At 35.0% G+C, this 24,906-nt stretch overlaps 1 protein-coding gene across 2 annotated transcripts in view; it reads left to right on the top strand.

Annotated features, from left to right (window-relative positions):
* LOC135220798 (uncharacterized) overlaps positions 1–23,093 on the top strand; it is a 42,932-nt gene extending 19,839 nt beyond the window's left edge. The window contains exons 4-5 of one of the 2 annotated variants that reach the window (XM_064258303.1): positions 9,102–9,346; positions 21,155–23,093. In XM_064258303.1, coding sequence (XP_064114373.1) covers positions 9,102–9,346; positions 21,155–22,045 — 1,136 coding nt within the window. In that variant the 3' untranslated portion in view covers positions 22,046–23,093. The remainder of the gene's footprint in view (positions 1–9,101; positions 9,347–21,154) is intronic. The other variant, XM_064258302.1, reaches the window with a different exon arrangement.
* Positions 23,094–24,906: the final 1,813 nt, after the last annotated feature.

Raw genomic sequence — 24,906 nt, 5'->3', positions numbered from 1 at the left:
GGTGCTTCTATTTCTTCCTTTTTTTTTATCTCTCTCTCAGCACAAGAATTGATAGACAGACAAATAGATTCTTGTTCAGCCCTCCTGTCTTTCTCTCTCTCTGGAATAGAGATATTAGTATTTATGGAGGGAAGAAGTGTTTTGTTTTCCTATAGAAGTTCATTTCAATCTTTTGATATCGTAAGAAGTTATTCTCTCTCTCTCTCTCTCGTCTCTCTCTCTCTTTTTTTTACTCCACGAGATTGAAGAATTTTTTTTATGGCCCTTAGCTAGCCTATATCATATGATTATTGATATTTTCAGTTGTTAATAATAACTAATAATAATAATAATAATAATAATAATAATAATTATAATAATAATCACAAAACTTCTTGTGTGGTAGTATTTTAAAGAGATAAAAATAACCTTTCCATTTCACTTACGTAAGGATAACTCCTCTCTATTATGGAGATGAGAGAATTTCTATGGTAGATTTATGTGTTTATTATTATTTTCAAATAATAATAATAATAATAATAATAATAATAATAATAATAATAATAATATAATAATAACATAATTGTAATTTCAAATGACAATTCTTCTTCTCGTCTTTCTCTGTATCCATTTCCTACCTTCACCCAACCCCCAGAGAAGCTCAAGCTTGGGAAGCTGTCACCTATGTCAAGTAATGTGACAGGGGAGGGGAACAGTGCCATATAATGATACTGAATTTAATGGTTTTAATTGCAATCTCTCTCTCTCTCTCTCTCTCTCTCTCTCTCTCGTGTCTCTCTCTCTCTCTCTCTCTTCTCTCTCTCTCTCTCTCTCTCTCTCTTACTGAGATGAGATCATTTGTATGGTACAAATAATACTATAATATGTATAATAATAATAATATAATTGTAATTATAAAATTCATATGTGAGTATTTTAAATACAATAATCTTTTCATTTCACTCTTTAAAATACTGTAAAGAGAACTCTCTCTCTCTCTCTCTCTCTCTCTCTCTCTCCACAAGATACGTATGTCATAGTGGTAACTCTCACTCCCTCTCTTGGCTGCAAGTATTAGAAGTATGTGTGTATGTACGTATATACCTTTAAAGGTACTAATGTTTAAGATTACTTTGAAATTATATCAATAGTCTCTAAGATTAATACAGTAATATGATAATGATTTCAGGAAAATTTGATGTAGGATGTTACATAAGGTATACATTTGGTGCTTCTATTTCTTCCTTTTTTTTTATCTCTCTCTCAGCAAAAGAATTGATAGACAGACAAATAGATTCTTGTTCAGCCCTCTCTTTCTCTCTTCTCTGGAAGAGATATATGTATTTATGGGAGGGGAAGAAGTGTTGCCTATAGAAGTTCATTTCAATCTTTTGATATCGTAAGAAGTTATTCTCTCTCTCTCTCTCTCTCTCTCTCTCTCTCTCTCTCTCTCTCTCTCTCTCCTCTCTCTTTTTTTTACTGAGATGAAAGAATTTTTTTTATGGCACTAGCCTAGTATATAATATGATTATTGATATTTTCAGTTGTTAATAATAATAATAATAATAATAATAATAATAATAATAATAATAATAATCACAAAATTCGTGTGTGGTAGTATTTTAAAGAGATAAAAATAACCTTTCCATTTCACTTACGTAAGGATAACTCCTCTCTATTATGGAGATGAGAGAATTTCTATGGTAGATTTATGTGTTTATTATTATTTTCAAATAATAATAATAAATAATAATAATAATAATCTATAACATAACTGTAATTTCAAAAGAAATGACAATTCTTCCCTTCGTCTTTCTCTGTATCCCATTTCCCACCTCACACCCACCCCAGAGAAGCTCAAGCTTGGGAAGCTGTCAAATATGTCAAGTAATGTGACAGGGGAGGGGAACAGTGCCATATAATGATAACTGAATTTAATGGTTTTAATGCAATCTCTCTCTCTCTCTCTCTCTCTCTCTCTCTCTCTCTCTCTCTCTCTCTCTCTCTCTCTCTCTCATCTCTTACTGAGATGAGATCTTGATTTGGTGATCTGGTTTTTTTTTCTATTGGTACAAATAATACTATAATATGTATTATAATAATAATAATATAATTGTAATTATAAAATTCATATGTGAGTATTTTAAATACAATAATCTTTTCATTTCACTCTTTAAAATACTGTAAGGAGAACTCTCTCTCTCTCTCTCTCTCTCTCTCTCTCTCTCTCTCTCATTTCCACAAGATACGTATGTCATAGTGGTAACTCTCAACTGTGCTCTCTTGGCTGCAAGTATTAGAAGTATGTGTGTATGTACGTATATACCTTTAAAGGTACTAATGTTTAAGATTACTTTTAAATTATATCAATAGTCTCTAAGATTAATACAGTAATATGATAATGATTTCAGGAAAATTTGATGTAGGATGTTACATAAGGTATACATTTGGTGCTTCTATTTCTTCCTTTTTTTTATCTCTTTCTCAGCAAAAGAATTGATAGACAGACAAATAGATTCTTGTTCAGCCCTCTCTTTCTCTCTTCTCTGGAAGAGATATATGTATTTATGGGAGGGAAGAAGTGTTGAACTATAGAAGTTTCCATTTCAATCTTTTTGATATCGTAAGAAGTTATTCTCTCTCTCTCTCTCTCTCTCTCTCTCTCCCTCTCATCTCATCTCTCTCTCTCTCTCCTCTCCCTCTTTTTTTTCTGCACTACTCGTATCTCTATGAAATAAATTTTTATATTTTCACTATCCTAGTAAATATAATATATTATTGATATTTTCTTTCAGTTTGTTAATAATAATATAATAATAAAATAATAATAATAATAATAACAAAATTCGTGGGGTTGGGTAGTATTTTAAAAGAGATAAAAATAACCTTTCCATTTCACTTACGTAAGGATAACTCCTCTCTATTATGGAGATGAGTGAATTTCTATGGTAGATTTATGTGCTTATTATATTTTCAAATAATATAATATATAAATAATAATAAATAATAATAATAAAATAATAAAATATAATAACATAACTGTAATTTCAAATGACAATTCTTCCCTTCGTCTTTCTCTGTATCCATTTCCCTACCTTCACCCAACCCCAGAGAAGCTCGAGCTTGGGAAGCTGTCAAATATGTCAAGTAATATGACAGGGGAGGGGAACAGTGCCATATAATGTAACTGAATTTAATGGTTTTTATGCAATCTCTCTCTCTCTCTCTCTCTATCTCTCTCTCTTACTGAGATGAGATCATTTGTATGGTACAAATAATACTATAATATGTATAATAATAATAATATAATTTTGTAATTATAAAATTCATATGTGAGTATTTTAAATACAATAATCTTTTTCTTTTATTTCACTCTTAAAATACTGTAAGAGAAACTCTCTCTCTCTCTTCTCTCTCTCTCTCTCTCTCTCTCCACAAGATACATATATGTCATAGTGGTAAACTCTCACTCTCTCTCTTGGCTTGCAAGTATTAGATATGTGTGTATGTACGTATATACCTTTAAAGGAAAGGTACTAATGTTTAAAGATTACTTTGAAATTATATCAATAGTCTCTAAGATTAATACAGTAATATGATAATAAGATTTAAGGAAAATTTGATGTAGGATGTTCATAAGGTATACATTTGGTGTCTTCTATTTCTTTTTTTCCTTTTTTTTATCTCTCTCTCAGCAAAAGAATTGATAGACAGACAAATAGATCTTGTTCAGCCCTCTCTTTCTCTCTTCTCTGGAAGAGATATATATATTTTATGGGAGGGGAAGAGTGGGTTGCCTATAGAAATCTTTCAATCTTTTGATAACGTAAGAAGTTTATTCCTCTCTCTCTCTCCTCTTTCTTCAATCTCTCCCCTCTCTCTTCATCTCCTTCTTCTCGTCCCTCCTCTCTCTCCTCTCAAATCTTTTTTTTTACTGATAATGGAACAGAATTTTTTTATGGCACTACCTAGTATAAAAGGTTATTGATATTTTTCAGTTGTTAATAGTAATAAAATAATAAATAAAATAATAATAACAATAACTCACAAAATTTCGTGTGTGGCAGTATTTTAAAGAATAAAAATAAAAATAACCTTTCCTTTCACTTACGTAAGGAATGTTCCTCTCTATTATGTAGAGAAGAATTTCCTATGGTAAATTTGTTTTGTTTATTATTTTAAATTTTCAATAATAATAATAATAATTAATAATAATAATAATAATAATAATAATAATAATAATAATAATAATAATAATAATAATAATTAATAATTAATAATTATTAATAATTTAACATAACTGTAATTTTAAATGACAATTCTTCCCTTCGTCTTTCTCTGTATCCATTTCCCTACCTTCACCCAACCCCAGAGAAGCTCAAGCTTGGGAAGCTGTCAAATATGTCAAGTAATGTGACAGGGGAGGGGAACAGTGCCATATAATGATAACTGAATTTAATGGTTTTTATGCAATCTCTCTCTCTCTCTCTCTCTCTCTCTCTCTCTCTCTCTCTCTCTCTCTCTCTCTCTCTACTGAGATGAGATCATTTGTATGGTACAAATAATACTATAATATGTATAATAATAATAATATAATTGTAATTATAAAATTCATATGTAAGTATTTTAAATACAATAATCTTTTCATTTCACTCTTTAAAATACTGTAAGGAGAACTCTCTCTCTCTCTCTCTCTCTCTCTCTCTCTCTCTCTCTCTCTCTCTCTCTCTCTCTCTCTCTCTCTCTCTCTCCCCCCACAAGATACGTATGTCATAGTGGTAACTCTCACTCCCTCTCTTGGCTGCAAGTATTAGAAGTATGTGTGTATGTACGTATATACCTTTAAAGGTACTAATGTTTAAGATTACTTTGAAATTATATCAATAGTCTCTAAGATTAATACAGTAATATGATAATGAATTAAGGAAAATTTGATGTAGGATGTTACATAAGGTATACATTTGGTGCTTCTATTTCTTCCTTTTTTTTATCTCTCTCTCAGCAAAAGAATTGATAGACAGACAAATAGATTCTTGTTCAGCCCTCTCTTTCTCTCTTCTCTGGAAGAGATATATGTATTTATGGGAGGGGAAGAAGTGTTGCCTATAGAAGTTCATTTCAATCTTTTGATATCGTAAGAAGTTATTCTCTCTCTCTCTCTCTCTCTCTCTCTCTCTCTCTCTCTCTCTCTACTGAGATGAAAGAATTTTTTATGGCACTAGCCTAGTATATAATATGATTATTGATATTTTCAGTTGTTAATAATAATAATAATAATAATAATAATAATCACAAAATTCGTGTGTGGTAGTATTTTAAAGAGATAAAAATAACCTTTCCATTTCACTTACGTAAGGATAACTCCTCTCTATTATGGAGATGAGCAAATTTCTATGGTAGATTTGTGTTTATTATTATTTTCAAATAATAATAATAATAATAATAACATAACTGTGATTTCAAATGACAATTCTTCCCTTTGTCTTTCTCTGTATCCATTTCCCTACCTTCACCCAACCCCAGAGAAGCTCGAGCTTGGGAAGCTGTCAAATATGTCAAGTAATGTGACAGGGGAGGGGAACAGTGCCATATAATGATAACTGAATTTAATGGTTTTTATGCAATCTCTCTCTCTCTCTCTCTCTCTCTCTCTCTCTCTCTCTCTCTCTCTCTCTCTCTCTCTCTCTCTCTTACTGAGATGAGATCATTTGTATGGTACAAATAATACTATAATATGTATAATAATAATAATATAATTGTAATTATAAAATTCATATGTGAGTATTTTAAATACAATAATCTTTTCATTTCACTCTTTAAAATACTGTAAGGAGAACTCTCTCTCTCTCTCTCTCTCTCTCTCTCTCTCTCTCTCTCTCTCTCTCTCTCTCTCTCTCTCTCCACAAGATACGTATTTCATAGTGGTAACTCTCACTCTCTCTCTTGGCTGCAAGTATTAAAAGTATGTGTGTATGTACGTATATACCTTTAAAGGTACTAATGTTTAAGATTACTTTGAAATTATATCAATAGTCTCTAAGATTAATACAGTAATATGATAATGTTGTTTCAGGAAAATTTTTGGATGTAGGATGTTACATAAAGTATACATTTGGTGCTTCTATTTCTTCCCTTTTTTTATCTCTCTCTCAGCAAAAGAATTGATAGACAGACAAATAGATACTTGTTCAGCCTTCTCTTTCTCTCTTCTCTGGAAGAGATATATGTATTTATGGGAGGGGAAGAAGTGTTGCCTATAGAAGTTCATTTCAATCTTTTGATATCGTAAGAAATTATTCTCTCTCTCTCTCTCTCTCTCTCTCTCTCTCTCTCTCTCTCTCTCTTTCTCTCTCTGTGGTATTAGCGGTTGATATATTTTTAATGTTAAAATGTTTCAGATGACTTTGAAATTATATTAATGATACCAATTCAATGGTATATTTGATGTAGGATGATACTTTAAGTATACATTTGGTATTTGAACTTTCAAGATAGGCAGATGTAAGCATTTTTAGAGGGGAGTTCTAACTATTCGTGGGTTCGAGGTATTTGCATGGGTGTCAGGTACCCATCCCCTAGGAATACAGGGGAACACTATATATATATATCACACATATCCACAGGTGAAAAATAATAGACAGGGTGAAGGTCCTGACTGGTTTTGGCTTTATTTTCAATGGCTTGAAAATAAAGCCGAAACCAGTCAGGACCACACCCTGTCTATTATTTTTCACCTGTGAATATGTGTGATAAACGAATGCACGTGCTAAAAGTGATTATAATGGATATATATATATATATATATATATATATATATATATACTATATATATATATATATATATATATATACAGCAACAGCTATTCCAGAACTGTTTAGAAAGTTCAGATTTTTTTGTGAAAATCTGTTTAGAAAGAGCTAGAATAATGTAATCTAATACTAAATCTAGTTACATTTTTTATCCAATCAGCTAATGATCTGTTATATTTCCAGCCACTCCCACTACCTTTCTTGCCATCACACCCATCAACTTACTCTTTTATTTATGTGCATGCAGTTTTTGCAGGGAGAAAATGGTGAGGAATAGAGTTTACTAGTTCATGCGTTATTACAAAGTAAATAAAAAATGTTGCATAAAAGTCATGAGTTAAGTTTGATCAGAAGTAGCATATAAGAAGAGGGCTAAAATAACAAGGGGAGAGATTAAAGACACAAAAATAGAGAGAGCATATTTGGAGTTTGCAAAAGTAGAGTCAGCTGGAATCATTTGTTATTATATGAGGGTAGGAAGAGGGAATAAAAACTGTAACTGATGAGAGGTTCAGTAAAAATGAAGACTACATGAGGAGCAGTTGCATGAAAAAAGAGAGAACCAGTACAGATACTGTATAAAGGAGAATGGATAAGATAATCAAGAGGAATGAAAAGGGAAAAAGAGAGCAAGCTATGAAAGATGAGGTCTGAACGAGAGCAAGTATTTTAGGGAGAAAATGAAGTTTTTTTTATGGAGAAGTAAAGGTCAAAAGAGAGGTTAATCAGTAAAATGATCTGAAAACTATGCCAGGAGTATGCAGAGGTCAAGGACTGGGTTATAAGATCGGCAAGGAACTTTAGCATTGGATATAGAAGTTGAAAAGTGTATACAAGCAATTACGGATGGGTGAAGAAAAGAAAGGTTTAATGAATGTAAAATAAGATCACATGCACACATACAAGAGCATGAATAAAATTCTCAAGAAATGAAAAAGATAATTAAGCCAATAATGAAAATTTAAGGGTGAATCTGAGTAGTACCATAAAGAAAAGGGTAAACTGGAGGGGAAGTCACTGCAAGGTGAAAGATTGATGAGTACAGTGGGCCCCCGTATTTGCGGACTCAGACATTCTTGGATTTCTCCCTGGTACGTGTTCCCCCCATTATTCACGTGCCTATTTGCAGCATTTTCCTATGAGAAATACCCACAAATCCTTTTTTTTTTTTTTTTTTTTCATCATAACATGCACTTTTTGTGATGAAACTATTTAATATACCAGGTATAAAAATTTGCAGTGGGTTTTTCTTGAGTTTTAACTAACAAAATAGGCCATTTTAGGCATTTTTATAGGGGTTTCAACTATTCATGGGTTCCAACTATTCGCGGGGGCGTCTGGTACGCATCCCCCATGAATACGTGGGGACCACCGTAAATGTATCATCTTATTCGTCTTCTTCTCAGCCTGATCCCTAGTTGGGGTTCTTGTTTTCAATGAACTTTTTCTAGATGTTTCTCTCTTGCCTTTTCATGTACAGTACTCGATTATCTCATGTCTTCTCGAATGTAGTCTCTCCATCTTCTCTTAGGTCTTCCTTTCTGTTTTCCTTAGCACTTTCATTTCTATTTTTCCTATTCTAAGATACATTTGCTCCATTTGGGGAGCAATTGTATCTTACAATAAAATTAAAGATATAAATGGAAAGATGCGTTTTGGAGAGAATGTATTCTATGTACGTATATGTAGTCTGCATTTTCAAAAATTTTTAAAAGCAGAGACATTCTAAGTGACAGTTTTGAATGATGCAGAATGGTTAGGGCTAGTGTAAATTTTAAAATGCCTTTGGAAGTGAATTTTAGGGATGTAAGGATGGCATATGAGAAGTTAAAGAATGACAAGTGGTGTTTGGATTAACAGTGAGATCATGAGGTTAGAGTAGTTGAAGTACTGTACATATGAATGACTTGATCAGGGTGTGTAAGATTTGCTTGGGTGGATTAGAGAGTTCCAAAGAAATGTGTGAAAAAATAATAGTTTCTCTGTATTAGGATAAAGATATAGAGGTAACTAATAATTATAAAGAGAAAAGAATGCTTAGCATAGCCGGTCTAGTGTATGGTAGGATTTTGGCCCATTTCGATTCATCACTATCTTGGGATTCCTTTACAGTTGTTGCTAAATCCTTAAGATTATGACTGTAAGTGCATTTAAAAGGTCTACAAGCACATAAACATTTACTCTGTAATTGTGCATTTAAAAGGTCTACAAGCATATAAAAAAAAAAATTTACACTGCAATTGTACAGTATACTATTTTCAATATGTATTTTAATGTACTTGTCCCATACAGTGCTTTCTTATGCTTTGCAGAGGATGAGGAATTCACCCATGATGCAACCAAAGCTCTTATTGAAGCAATTCGAAATCGTTATGGTCAGTTGTCAGAAAGACATAAAAGGCCTGTTGTCTATAAGGAAGTGCAAGAGGAACTGGCCCAAAAAGGATTTTATTTCAATAAAGAAAGAGTAAGACGTAAATGGAATACTCTCATTGCTATGCACAAGAGAATGCGTCGTGAATTTTTCGAGGTAAACCCAACATGGGAATACTATCAGGTAAGGCATTTTAGAAAAATTCTTTGCAAACGAAAAGTAAAGTGGTACACATTGATCATCCAAAAAAAAATTGCTTATATTACTAGAGCTATTACTTAGGTACATGTATTAGGGCTTGTGCCTTGTATGATAAGGCGCCCTATGAGGTAATGTTAGACTAGCGATAATCTATACGCTAAGTCGGTTGGTATTGCACTTCCATCTTCAATGGAGTGTCTGGGTTTTGTAGATCACTTTACGAAGTCGGTATTATCTTTACGACGATGTGTTAAAACTCATGGTTCGGTGAGGTTCTTGTAGAAAACACAAGGTATAAAAATAGTATATTCTTCCGAAGTTTTACATGATGAAGATCAGGTATGATCGTACAAGTCTTCTATGACGATAGCTTGATCGCTTCTGCCAATGATGATGGCTAATCCTATTCCTCTACATGATAAAGCTTAGGTGCAAAAGATGGTAACAGGTGTCTTCTAATGACGATAGCTAACTCTGTTCTGCTGTCTACCATCTCTGTTACAAGTTATGAAGAACAGCCAGTAGTTCGAACATATGAACATACTATCAAGATGACATAGTTTCATACGAACACACAATCGAATGAGACACGCTACAGATCACGTAGGCCGTTTGAATAATAGGTCGGGGTAGTTGTCTCAAGCAGGGAGCTTGGACTAATGTTTATAAACAATTGAATGACTACAGGTGACGGCATGTTATCTTAGCTTACATACTTAGTTGTATACGTCATCTTTAGCGTCTCTAGTCTGATCACATTCCTGCAAGCAATCTGGTTGACCTCTTTAGTTTTAGAAATTTTATATATATGGACTAACATTCCATATTTTTATTATGTAAACACTTACATTAGCTCGGTCAGCTACCAAAACCAACTACTGAATATTACTCAAACTTGACTTGCATTTGACTTATAGGATGTGTGATACAGACACTATGTGAATATATATATATATAAGTAAATAAAAATTCATGGTGTACATGAATTGATTCAAGTAATAAAATATAAAACAATGATATTGTAAATAATAGTGATCACATGATATATAATGATACAGTTTTTCACTTCATCTCTTTAAGATACTTATTGGCTACAGAAAATACTAATGTACTCTGATAATTGCATAGAATGAAGATTAACATGATAAAAATCATAGCCACTGAAACGGCCTTTTTCAATGGTTAAAACAAGGGGAAAATTTGCCTGGGCGGGTCCAACGTTCCATTTTGCGCTCATACTTATTCTCTGCATCCTAAGCTACACGATTACGTTCGCGATGAATAGATCATCCCAGCACGAGTCCTTCGCCAGCAAAGTAGAGTTGAATATCCTTCGGGTCGGAATTGTCGGAAGTATGTCCCTTTTGTAGTCGAATTCCGACAGCCGCTGGAGCGTTCCGCATTAAAACGAGATTAACGACGAGATACGGTTGTCGGTCGAAGAAGTCCATGAAATTCCTTTCACATTGTAGGCGGTTGTTACTTGACTGTAGTCGTCCGCTGCGACGAACGATTTTTTGAAGTTGCGATGTGAAACTCTCGTACTGCAGGATACTGTAACCAGGTTCCATTAATCAGCCTGCAAGTGAAATTATACTTGTCACAAGGGCAAAGTAAATTCAGACAACATCCAAATACGGGAGGGGAGAGAGCCATTTAGACCAGACTTAACCCACATGAATTCGCTGATATTTCGGAATTCAAAAGAGTCCGCTGTACAAACTTTTTTATCCATGGCATTAACAATGAGTGAACCTATCCAGGTCTATGATGACTTGTAAAAATATCCATAATTATAAAAAATAAATAGATATCAATACGAATCTCAAAGAAAATTCGATATTACTGGTAGTAAGTTACTAGACAAAGAAGTGGAAAATGGAGCTATTTGTAAGATTGCCAGGCAGCATAAGAGTCAAAGAGAATATTAATCATGATTCTATGTGCCCTAACAAAAGTTTCATATTCAATTTTCTCGTGCGCATCCTCTGAGGTTAATTTTTAAAACATTATTAATAGGTAGGAGATGCAACGAAAAAAAACCCACTATGTAACTAATTTCTAAATAAACTTTGGGTTTTTCAAGAAAATGTGACATTTTCCCATGAATGTTTTACTTGAATTGTAATAGGCTAATGTTGCAAGTAAATATTTCATATTCATATCGTGATACTTCCAAATGTCTATGAGGTTCAGAAAAATTAATTCATTTTGTTGTTATAGAAATTCTATTTGCTTATTTTGTTCATTAATTTTAAAATGGTTGCAAGTCCTTAACTAATTGCATTACACACACGGATAAGAATATGTTATGTGGCCGTCATGTGACCTATGAACCACAGTGAAGTTCATGAGCTAAGCATTCCTTTCTCCAGTCAATCTGCTTTTGCAAGCAGAGACGACACACAGATGAAGCCTGTGTAAGCAGATTATTGAGGTTAAAAGGAACAAATGCTGATACGGCAATGATGACGTCGTCACTTGGCAGAAGATTGCTCTCAGCCCAGCTAAGAGTTACGTTACTTGCTGTAAGAGATACGACTTTGTTAGTTATTTTCGAATGATCTTTTTTAGTTGTTTTGTAATTCTCCACCCCGCATGAGAAGAATGTCTGAAAAAAAAAAAACAACAGTACCAAAATTGAACAAAATATATAGTTTCATGTTGGCATTATGTTAAATAAATATTCCTTATTCAAACTATATGAAAAAGGTTTCCATACAAATTCTATATCTATTATTAGCCCTGTATAAGATTCATATAGGATTATTCCATAGATAACATTTTCACTTCTAGACTTCCTGACTTTTAAAAATCTCCTCTTTTATTTTATTTTATTTATTTTATTTAATTATTATTTTTATTTTTATTATTTTTTTTTTCATTGACTACGAATATAAATCACCGGGACAGACAATATGTCAGTAGGTTTTGGATATGTGTTTGAACTTTTAGCTTATTTGTCATTACTAAAGCGTTAAGTTAGAGTTCAAATCTTTGCGCATATATATTTAGATATTTAATTAACCTATGGTTACGTTTTGCTTATTGATTTTATCGTGATTCCTTTTTAGTTATAATTTGTAACCCTTCCGACTTCTTACGGAGTGTATTATATTGCACTATCCTACTTGTATCCATATTTATCTTATTTTTTATATTTATTTATTTATATTTTTTTATTTTTTTATATATATTTGATAAATTAATAATGGTTGGCTTGAATATGTGGAAAAGTGTTCTAGCGGCGTACTGTATAAGGCTACTTGCGGCATCAATTCTATAGATACAAGATATCAATGATAAAGGTATTTAAAACCGCGAGAACCGCTATAATCCAGTTCGATCCAACATCACGAGTTGTAACTCGTAAGACATTGACACTTCCTATTTAATTATCCGTTATTCTACCAAAACCGATTGACTCTGGGTGATAAAATATATTATTGGTTTTCTTAATGGAAAGGAATTCACACAACGTGTTAAGGAGATTATTATTGATTTACACCACCCGAGTCAGATTATCATGTGTTGAATTCCATGTTTACTGATTTAGCACTCATAAATATTCCTAACGCACTCAATTGCGGTGTTTGTTTTTAGTGCTATTAATTCTATATAACGTGTCAAGGAAACTATTAACACTAAGAAGTGTTTATTCCCTCTGTCAGACTCGTAATTCTGTTAATAATTCTACGTATATTCTTTCAAGGATTGATTTGGCACAGGATAGGCTCCTAAACTGACAGGTGTCTTAGTGTGTCCCTTGTCTTCATGACACGTGTTTACAATCAGTTATGTGCTTTTTATATGTGTAAGCATTGTAGCCAGTAAATAGTGATTTGGCTTCTGTGACATAGTAGGGAACCCTGGATGGACGGAATGCAACCAGTTTATGACGATTGGTATGAAAGAGATTATTACTAATACCTGGTCGTTAGTCATCTGCTGTGTTCTTCGGGTTTACCTCGTCACAGACCTACATATAATATTACATTTGATTACATATTCTGATACACATACTTTAAATATACTTTTGCTTTAGGGTTTCTGCTCGAAGTGTGTATTGTTTATGCTTAGCCGCTGACCCACCTGTTTCCGTTCGAAGTGTTTATTGTTTGGTGTTTATTGCTGCTGACTCTGTTTCCGTTTCGAAGGTGGTTTTTATTGTTTGGGTTATGTCTGTTGACTCTTGCTTTGTTCAGTTTGTAACAGTTCTGCGCTCCAACCCAGATATTCAATGCTCGCGATCTCTTGGGTTAAGGAATTTTCTTGTTTAGATACGGTTTTTAAACAATAGGTACGGATGTTTTCTATATCTTTTAGTCTAATTAATGGTTCTTTGCGGTATGGTGCGGGATTGCGGGATATCGTCAGCTATGATATTTGCTTTCCCAGGTAGATATCTTATCTTGGCTCCAAAGACCTGAATGATCATTTGTCACCGAGTTCCTTTTGGACTGTGATTAAAGCCTTTGAAAAAACTCGGTAAAGGACTCATGTTCAGTAAGACTTTATCAGGATAGCCATAGATTATGAACTTAAAATGTACTAGTGTTAAAGATACCTAGCCCTTCCTTGCCTATTACTGTATATTTACTTTCAGAGGGCTTTAGTTTACGTGAATAAAAAGCTATAGGGAAGAACTGTTTATCATATGAATGAAGTAATCCCTCTTACCCCTTGGTCTGAGGCGTCTGTTGCAATAAAAAAAAATTCCTTATTTAAATCAGGGATTTTTAGTTAGGTAAGCTGCATTTTCCGCTTTTAAGATATCGAACGCCTGTTGATGCTTTTCAGACCATAATAAATCTACGCTCTTCTTCGTAAGATCTGTTAAAGGAGCTGTCATGATTGAAGAGTTACATATTTGCATACGATTGTAATACCCACTACAGCGCAAAAGTGCTGTATCCCCCCCTTTTACGTTAATAAGTACCGGAAAGTTATGAATAGCCGACACCTTACCATGGACTACTTTTAAGACCTTGACCAGACACATAAAACCTAGATAAACATGTTCGGTTTTAAAAAACTCACATTTAGATATTTTACTCTGAGATTATTTGTCTTTGTCTCTGTAGCACTAGCTCTACTTTATGTGAATGTACTTCTAAGGTATTAGAAAAGATTACAAGATCATCCATATAGGCATGTAGGGTATCCCCTAAAAATCTCCAAACACTATATTGTAATTGGGGCGCAACGTAAGCCGAGCATATGTAAAAATTGATAATGTCCCCTGAGTGTGCTGGAAAACGGTATATGAGGTACAATCACTTAGGTAATGGTATCAGGTAAAAGCCTTTAAGTAAGTCCAAGTTGGTGAGAAAAAAAATTTATTCTAACCTAACAGAGATAAGATGTCGTCGGTACATCGCACTGGAAACTATCGGAAGTCGTTTCCTTGTTTAAGCGACAGTAATCTACGCAGATACGCCAAGTCCGATCTTTTATGGCATGACGTTTGAGGGAAAAATTATATGGGCTTATTTGATTTCCTAATGGCTCCTATTACTAACATTTTTCAACTTCGTCATTTATAATAAATACTGGTTGGGCGTGATTAAAAATTAGCAACAATAAAAAATGCGATATTTATAACTTCCGTATCCACGATATGTATACTTTTAGGGCTTTGTTCGCGGAAATCGTTATATTTCAGAGTGTCGGGAAGGATTAAAATTTCATTTCCCAGCAAAGTCTTTTTACACGCACTAAGACATTCGAGGGTGCATGCTTCTCGAGATTTTGCGTGCAAATTGCGACTGCGGTTGTGGGAGAATTCTGTTGGGTCATTTGAACAATGTTACGATTTATGAGACAAATGTATAGTTCCTTTATATAAGTTATTATTTGATTAACTGTCTCATTTTTGTTCAAACGGATTTTAATATGTTTGAAGGTTTATAGGATTTCCCTTTGATAAACACGCCTTTATTGCAGGATGTAAGATAATATTTTGTATACCCCTAGATGAATCTTACAATTACACTAGATACAGATCAATGTTTTTTTATAACTATAGAGGTATCTGTAAGCGCTCGCTTATCCGGACTTCTCATTAGGGAAGTTCGAACAACAGACGGTGAGTCCGTAAATACAAGATATTACGTCTACTAAAGAAATAAAACTAGATATTCTAATTTTTTACGGCGCGTACAGTCGGGCTTATCCACCCAGTATTTTATTATAACTTAATGTATTAAAAATTAAAACGAAAACCTGCTCTGATTACTTATACGGTCGTGTGTTTCATAGGAAAAATCCTTTTTAATTCAAAAAAGATATTGGTATGAACCAACATCGCTTTTCACCCCTCTGCTAGAGTCGCTTATTGTGTGGAATTTGCTATGCTTTGAACACTTCGGCAGTTTTTGACTAACCTGACCGCTTGACTAGGTGACACAGTCACCGAGTTTGCTTGTTTGATTCTGAACGGGCTACTGTTTCTATTTCTTTTTGTAATAATTAGGATCCTTCTCTTTATTACCATCGGCAACATATTGTGTGTTTTTAGCATTCTTGCTGCTGGGTACGTATAAAGCAATGAATGACTAACTATTAGGAACTGAGCGATTACTAATTAAGACGAGTTATCTCTACTGCATTCAATCTTACGTTTGTTTTGTACTTCATTTCGTTGCTAAAACTATTTGAAATAGTGAGGGATCCTGGTCAGCGCATTTAGCCTGATGAAAGTTTTTTACAGACATGTTATTCCTTGCAATCCAGCCATATTTTAAAAGTTAAGTTGAGTCATTGAGGTTCGATATTTTATATAACTCAAAAACTCAGGAGGCTAAAACTGCGATCGGGACTTTGCAAAGGAGCATTTGTCATGACCCGAAATAGTGTTACCTCTAATTTATATAGATTTGTACGGGTGTTCCACTTGTTTTTTGTGTGTTTTCTAATCACTACGGTGCTTAACGACCCTATCCATGCATCTGTATAAATACAGACGTCCACTGCGTAAACGCATATTCACTGTTTAATATGATTTGTTACGTAAGGGATTAATAATCACCAAAATGATAAAGTTAACATAGTATATGATTATGATATTTCAGTAGAACTTCTGGAAACAGACACTCAAAGATAAAAACTCGCAGTAGCGAAATCTCAATGATATAGATAATTTCTGTAAAAAGTAAGATTAAGAATGTCTCGTAACTTCAGCCACAGGAATAACGAAATTCGACCTGCAAAGGAACACTCAAAGTTACTCCAAATGAATAAAAAATTGTACTTAGCTTGCTTTTGTGGGAAGTCACGGTGTTCCGATAACGACACACGGCCTTGGTCCTCCTTCTCTATTTAGCGGACGACCTGGTTTGGCTTCAGTTTCCCCGTGCGCGTTGTTTCGATGATTCGAGCCCTTAAAAATCCGATGCTGCAGACGCGTTCGGTTTGTTTATTGCAGTGCCGGAAACGCTCACTAACGATGTTTTCTTGAATGATTCTAATGAGAGACGAAGCTTCCGTTGCTGTATGGCAAAAGGACACGTCGGTTTTGTTTCTGAAGTTATTCACTAACGATGATACTAAGTTGCTTGACGAATCTTGTTGTTTTCCGAAGTCGCTCACTAATGATGATACTAGGTTGCTTGAAGAATCTGCTGCTTTCGTCGTCGTTGACTTCATGATTTATTATTCTGTTTTTTTCTTCGTAGGACGTTGTAGAGTTCTTCTGGTCCGCTGGCCACCAATATTAGGGCTTGTGCCTTGTATGATAAGGGCGCCCTATGAGGTAATGTTTAGACTAGCGATAATCTATACGCTAAGTCGGTTGGTATTGCACTTCTCCATCTTCAATGGAGTGTCTGGGGTTTTGTAGATCACTTACGAAGTCGGTATTATCTTTACGACGATGTGTTAACTCATGGTTCGGTGAGGTTTCTTGTAGAAAACACAAGGTATAAAAATAGTATATTCTTCCGAAGTTTTACATGATGAAGATCAGGTATGATCGTACAAGTCTTCTATGACGATAGCTTGATCGCTTCTGCCAATGATGATGGCTAATCCTATTCCTCTACATGATAAAGCTTAGGTAAGAGGTACAGGTCTTCTAATGACGATAGCTAACTCTGTTCTGCTGTCTACCATCTCTGTTACAAGTTATGAAGGAACAGCCAGTAGTTCGAACATATGAACATACTATCAGATGACATAGTTTCATACGAACCACACAATCGAATGAGACACGCTACAGATCACGTAGGCCGTTTGAATAATAGGTCGGGGTAGTTGTCTCAAGCAGGGAGCTTGGACTAATGTTTATAAACAATTGAATGACTACAGGTGACGGCATGTTATCTTAGCTTACATACTTATTGTATACGTCATCTTTAGCGTCTCTAGTCTGATCACATTCCTGCAAGCAATCTGGTTGACCTCTTTAGTTTTAGACTTTTATATATATGGACTAACATTCCATATTTTTATTATGTAAACACTTACACATGAAGGGTAGACTTATAAAGTATATACTGTACTAGCATTTACATAAGTTTGTAAATCTACAAGTGGGGCATACCTACTGTATTCTGCTAACATATTTCTAGCAGAAATAAATAAAAAATATGCCCCTCTTTTTAAAGAACCTATTGCAAACAGTCAGCTACAATGATAGAGACGATTCTTCAAAAGTAAACTGTTTTCCTTCTTTACTATTGGTCATTATAAAAAAAATAGAAATTACCATGGCTAAATAGGGCATTAAAGAGATAAATTTGGGGTTTAAGCTCAGATTTTTAATCTTGACATCTTTTTCAAATACCTTATAACGAGACTACAATTTGTCAAGTTTTATGACATGCAAAGAGGATATCTAGATCTTCACCGTGTTGTGCCATGTTTAGTACCCTGAGGGTAGTATTAAGGATTCTTTTGAGCATCCCTTGAGCCTCATTTGCATACTTGTATTTCCATCTGTTCCCTTTGATATCTTCTTACTTAGCTGCTGGACTTCTTTAACTTTACATTCCTCTGTTTTACACCTCATTTAAGAATTGAAACTAAATAGTCTAACCAAATTACCTGTAATAATAATAATAATAATATCTTGGAAGAAGACCCTCTTTTAAACATATTCTGTTAAAAAGAATGGCTGTGTTTAGCAAATTTATTTTATATGGCAATACTCATATTGGCACTTAATAGAAGGGATGCGGGAATGTTTTATTTTTATTTAAAAAAACCAGGGATTCTGGTGGCTGATGTATCAGAGTCCATGTTCGTGCAGGGTTCATCAACTGGTATACTGGTGTACAGGAAGGGTGGATGACTGGTCTTATTCAAGCGGGTTTAGTATCCTGGTATGTTGGTATAACTGGTCGTGGCCGTGTGGGGCTTCAATATCAGGTATACAGGCTGGTAGTTTTTCTAGTTCTGCTGGTGTCATTCTTCTTTTGTCGACATGTTAGCAGAGGAACTGGAGAAGCAATGTCTTGGTGGTGGTATTTATAGCGGCTCAGCACAATTTCTCATTGGCTAAGCTGGTCTCAGTCAAAGTCTAGGATCCCGTGCAGATAGTCACTGTTCTTGAGTGCAAGCATTCCGGTACATATTCATGGGGTTGGATGCTGGAATTCCTGGCATCCTCCAGACATTCCTGACTGGCTGGCAGGTTCGTGGGATTTTTCATGGCCATCCTCTGGGTGGTGGTGGGAAGGATAAAAGTTCCTTTGTGATGCTCAAGTTTGGCTTCTTCCCAATATGCAGTGCTTCCAGGATGCGTAGGCGGCAATGGTCAGTTGCCTGGTCAATAATTTCGATATTATGAATAATATCATTCCTTTTAATTGTCTTGTTGTGGGCAGTCCTATCATGATTATGAATTGGTCATCCTTGGGCATGACAGGAAATCTTTTTGGAGAAGCACATGGTGGTCATTCTGACGTATTTGCCGAGGCATCCTCGGACGGGGCATGTGTAGCGGTAGACCACATTCGTCTTCTTCAAGGGATTATTCCTCATCACCGGGTTGCTGGTCTTCTTAGTTTTGATGATATTCCTGAGGGCTTGTTCGTCTTCCTTGTATCGTCGGTGGAAGTGCCCTTTGTAGATCTTGATGGGCTGTGGTACCATTCCTCAACATTCTTCTTGACAGATTCTTCGACAGCACAATTGGAGTGTCTGTTGCCTACAAGAACCTGGGCAATTCGTTCTAACTCGCTGAGTGTATAATTCCAGGAGGAACAGTGGGAGAGGGCCCTCCTGACACTGGCCCTGATGGTGGAGCGCTTATACCCCTAGGACACTCTCTCTTCATTCATACACATACCGAGGTTCGTAGGCTTCATGTACACCTTGTTATCTTCTACAAAACGGAGAAGACCAGCAGCCTGGTGATGAGGAATAATCCAGCATTACCCCTGCAGGATCCCTTGAAGAAGATAAACGTATCGCTACACATGCCCCGTCCGAATGCCTCGGCTAATACGTCTGAATGACCAACATGCACTTCTCCAAAGGGTTTCCTGTCACGCCCAAGAAGGAGCTATTCATAATCATGCCAGGACTACCCACAACAAGACAATTAAAAGGAATATTATTCATGATACCAAAATTATTTGCCAGGTATCCAACCACTATTGCCTACACCTCCTAGAAGCACTGCGTAATGGGAAAGAGAAGCCGAACTTGAACATCACACAAGAAACTTTTTTCCTCCCCACCACCGCCCAGAGGATGGCCACAAATAATCCCACGAACAGGATGCCAGGATTTCCTGGGCCCAACCCCATGAATACCTGAATGCTCGCACTCGAGATGAACTACGACCATCTGCGTGGGGTCCTCGACTTCGACCGAGACCAGCTCAGCCAATGAGAAATCAACACCTGAGCTGAGCCACTATAAATACCGTCACCAAGACACTGCTTCTCCAGCTCCTCTGCTAACTCATCCCAATGATGACCTGCGAGGAAGTCGAAACACGTCGACAAGAGGCATAATAAGAGCAGAACTAGAAAAAATACCAGCCTGAATACACAATGACAACTCCACCTGGCCACAACCAGTTATACCAGCATACCAGGAGACAAAACCCGCTTGAATAAGACCAGCCATCCAGTCTTCCTGTATACCAGTATACAATATACCAGTATACCAGTTGACAAACCCTGCACGAACACACACTCTGATATACCAACCACCAGAATCCGTTTTTTTCTAGCTCCCTCAAATTGGGTGTTAACTTTTCTTGCATAAAGAGTTAGGAAAACAGAAACATAACAAACTTAATACTTTTTAATATCTCCAAGAATTAGGAGCGTTTCATTCTAATGTAAATGTTTAACTAAAATGCCTTTTACATACAGTCATATTGACATGGATATGGCAGTGATGTATTTATGGAGATTACTACTCCATAAATACATGGAGTAGATTACTATATGTTTATACTCAGATTTATACTCGTCTTTTTTCACCATTTCCTCAATTATTGTAAGCTATAATTAAACTCCCAATCAAAGTTAATTTCCCATTGTTAAGATTGACAAAATTGGAAGTTTTTTTTTGTTGATAAACCAAAACTCATGTTTATGTATTTTGCAGTACGTACAATTATATTAAATTATTATACGTACTTATAAATACATTGTAAGCCTTGTTTTGATCTTTATTTAACAAGGATATTTGTTACTGTAATTTGTATTCTTTACAAAATAAACTTTTGGCAATACATACACTAGTTATCCTAGATGATGAAGTTTTAAATGATGTTCTCTAAATACTACAGGCTTTTATTAATACTTGATACTTTTCTTTTGTAAACAGATGATTGATAGTTTCCATGGAGACACCGATTATGGTATGCAGGATGACAATGGCACTGCTCATTGTTCAAATGAAGTTAATTGCCTTAGATCAAGTGAAGATAAGAGCACCTGTACAAAGCTAAACAACAGTAATGTTGAAAATGTAAGTTCTCTGCCATCCCAGCCTCCTGCATCTTTGCAAAACAGTGTTTATGTACCCCCTGAAGTCACATGCTCGACAGCCCAGGTATATAATGTTACCATGAATTATGGAAACACTCATCCTATTGGTGGAGAGCACACATACACAAGCAATTTGCATAAAGGTGGACCTTTTGTTTCTCTTGGTAGTAACTCTGCTGTCTTCAAAGGAAAAAAGGAAGTTTCTAATGTGCAAGGACATGTTGCATCCCAGCAAGGCACAAGTGTTTTAACTAAACCAATAATGTTACAGAGTGGAAATTCCAAAACTGTTGCACATAAAGACATCAACTCTGGTATTAAAACAGTTCCTATGGTTTTGAAAATTGTTCCAGATTTGTCTGGTGTTCAAGGTGTTAATGCTTCTCAAGTACAACCTATAACTGTTGTTGGTGCATTGTCTGGAAAGAATGAAGTGAAACAAATTTCAAACCCAAAGTTAATCTTGAATAAATCTCCCCCTGCTCAAATTCCTAATTCAAAAAATTCCCCCACTGAAATTATGAGTAGGCAGGAAAAACTTAAATTGAAAACGCTATTGAGTATAGAAAAGGAACTGAAGAATTTATCACAAATACAGCGAAATATTCTTAAGACCCAGGAACAGATATTAAATGCTGTTACAGGAAATGCTACTTGTGAAAAGACTTTGGGTATCAACAAAAGTCAGGAAAATTCACTACCACTAAAACAGGTAAGGAAAAGATAATAAAAAGCTAATAAATTTAAGCAGGGATTCACAAGAGAAAAGTGTCGATTGTCGTACTGAAAAATTCATCAAAATGTTTTTAACCAATATACAAGGAGAGAATATTATAATATAAGTATTTACAATACAGTTTTATAATATAAAACTATGTTTTACATGCACCTTTAATTGCTGTGAGGACCAGTGACTGATTAGTTAGAGTAAAAAGATAACTGTCAGTGGTAAATAATAACAATTAATCTATGGTCGCATTGAGTCAATTCACCTTCCTTTATTTTAGTCTAACCTTCCCATCACTATGACCATCCACTGGGTCATTTGAGGAGGATTTGTAAAGCAGTAATATGGACATTATTCAAGGAAACGATTGTATAAAAGTTGCCTGAGGTATCACCAGAGTACATTTTACAAGAGGCGTTTGTGAATTTTTTCAAGTATACGTATACAGGTACGCTTAAATGAAACATGAATCTTTTTGTATCATCCGAAATATAAAACTGAGCATAATGGTTGCCAAGTAGTGTTAAACTTTTTTATTTCCCGTGTCAAACAGGGTGAGAAATATGCAAATTCACAGCTAACATCATTCTCCTTATGGGTTTAAATATGGTCTCTGATGCATTGGCATAATTTTTAACCTGTGTGGCATGAACTGATTTTTTGTTTACATTGCCTAACTCAAAGCAAGGAGTGGTAAAGTTAACAGTGATGTCAACACTAGCTACTCGGAGTGGTCATCAAAATTACCTGTATACAGCATATAACCTCAGACCTAGCTAATAAGTTTAACAGTCATAACATTTTCAGAATAAGAATGCGAATTACAAACATTTATCAATTTATCTTTGAATTTTTGAAGTTTTAGTCTATGTTCAAACTTTATTTTTAGCAAGTAAAAAATCAACCAGCTTAGGCCTAGGAACAAATCTTGGCATTGACAATAATGTAATTTTGTAAGTGATTATTTGCTAGTAGACCATTATTTTGGAGTGATTTTTTAAAAAATATAATAAAAATCATGTTCTTTATGAAAATCCAAATAGTATTCCTATAACAAGTGAAATATGACAAATTTTAAAATCAATTTGTATTTTTCATAGCTAACAAACCTGATGTCTTAACGTATACTGCCCACCTCTTGCCACCCCCCTCATATTTTTTGTTTTCCTAGGTTGGGACAAAACTGGGCGGCACGGGGGTTATGTGCGGTCTCTGACCAGCTTTCACCTTGTACGCACAGGCGTTGCCAGATCTCACAGATTCCTTGCTTACAATCTTTGATTGTAATAACCAGTTACCAGCTGCACTTGGAAAAATATCCTATTGTTAGACCTCAGGTTTGTTAGCTATGAAAAATACAAATTGATTTTAAAATTTGTCATCTGTTCATATGCAGAACAAACCCTCAGTCTTATCAATAGGATAGGCTTATACTTGGAGGGAGGTGCAGACATCCTAAACCGGCTGGGAGTTAACCACCTGACCACCTCCCAGAACGAAACGAGTCATCTGGGTTGCAATACAATGATATATGAGCAGATTCATTGCATTTAAGAGACTAAAGAAAATTCTGACTGTTCAATAACAAACCATATACTCACAGAGGTCTGTTATTACTCCTGATCTCCCCTAGCTAGAGAGCGGAGTATTTGCTACTGAATAGAGGGTTTGATTATTTATAAATATACAGTGGTACCTCGACATACGAAAGGCTCAACTTACGAAAAACTCGAGATACGAAAGCAAATATGAAAAATTTTACAGCTCTACATACAAAAAGTTTTCAAGATACGAAAGGTTGTTGCTGTAAAGTCCCGAGATTCGCCCGGACCACCAACAACAATTTTAAAACTCCCGCGCTGCCAACTGAGTAAATTCGCCACCATCCTCCTGCTCTCCCATTGGTTCCTGATGCTAGTCACCCCATAAGATCCTGCTCTCCTATTGGTCAGCATCTACCCCTTGTGCTTTAAGTATTATATTGGTAAAAGGATGCTGTAAATTGAAAAACTTATTCATGCAATACATTTAATAAAAAAAAAAACATTAGGTAAAGATAGAATAAAGAATAGAAATGATTGGTTATTATACTGTTTGGTAGTTTCAGTAGTTGAAGAGAGAAAATTAAAATTTATGGCTTACTGTGTACTAGGAAAAGTGATTGCTAGGCGATCGTTCGATACTCGTAAGTGCTGGATGTAAACAGAAGTTTGGAAGCTTTTTTTTTGTTTGTTTATTATAGTTAATGGTTACTTCATAATTATTTGAAATGAGTACATGCAATACATTTAATTAAAAAAAAATTGGGAATTACATATCATAAAATATAAAATAAATCAGACTGCTATCATTGAAGCCAATGTAAGAACAACGCTTTTTCCCTATTTTCATTGTAACCAATCATCAAGTCGCGTTGTTCTTACTTCTGTCTGATAGAGCGTTCCGCGGCCTTTTCGCCGATGCATAACACATGCAATTCCATTATTTGTACGCCTAATTGTATCTAAATGTATGTCTGTAAGAAAACACAAATTTACTGTCCCAGAGTCATTTCTGTTTGCGGTGCGAGACTGCACTACATATCCGTCCGCACCTGTCTATGTCAACCCAGTTTGTCTGTAAATAAATCATCAGTACCCAGCTACCTGTCTTAATCTCTGGTCCTCACAACTGGTAACCCCGGAGTGACCCAGTTGTGAGGACCAGAGATTAAGACAGGTAGCTGGGTATTGATGATTTATTTACAGACAAACTGGGTTGACATAGACAGGTGCGGACGGATATGTAGTGCAGTCTCGCACCGCAAACAGAAATGACTCTGGGACAGTAAATTTGTGTTTTCTTACAGACATACATTTAGA

The sequence above is a fragment of the Macrobrachium nipponense genome, chromosome 2, assembly GCF_015104395.2.
Source record: "Macrobrachium nipponense isolate FS-2020 chromosome 2, ASM1510439v2, whole genome shotgun sequence".
In the NCBI taxonomy this organism is placed as follows: Eukaryota; Metazoa; Arthropoda; class Malacostraca; order Decapoda; family Palaemonidae; genus Macrobrachium; species Macrobrachium nipponense.
The sequence above is the reverse complement of the archived record's forward strand: the minus strand, read 5'-3'. Positions and strand labels throughout refer to the sequence as shown.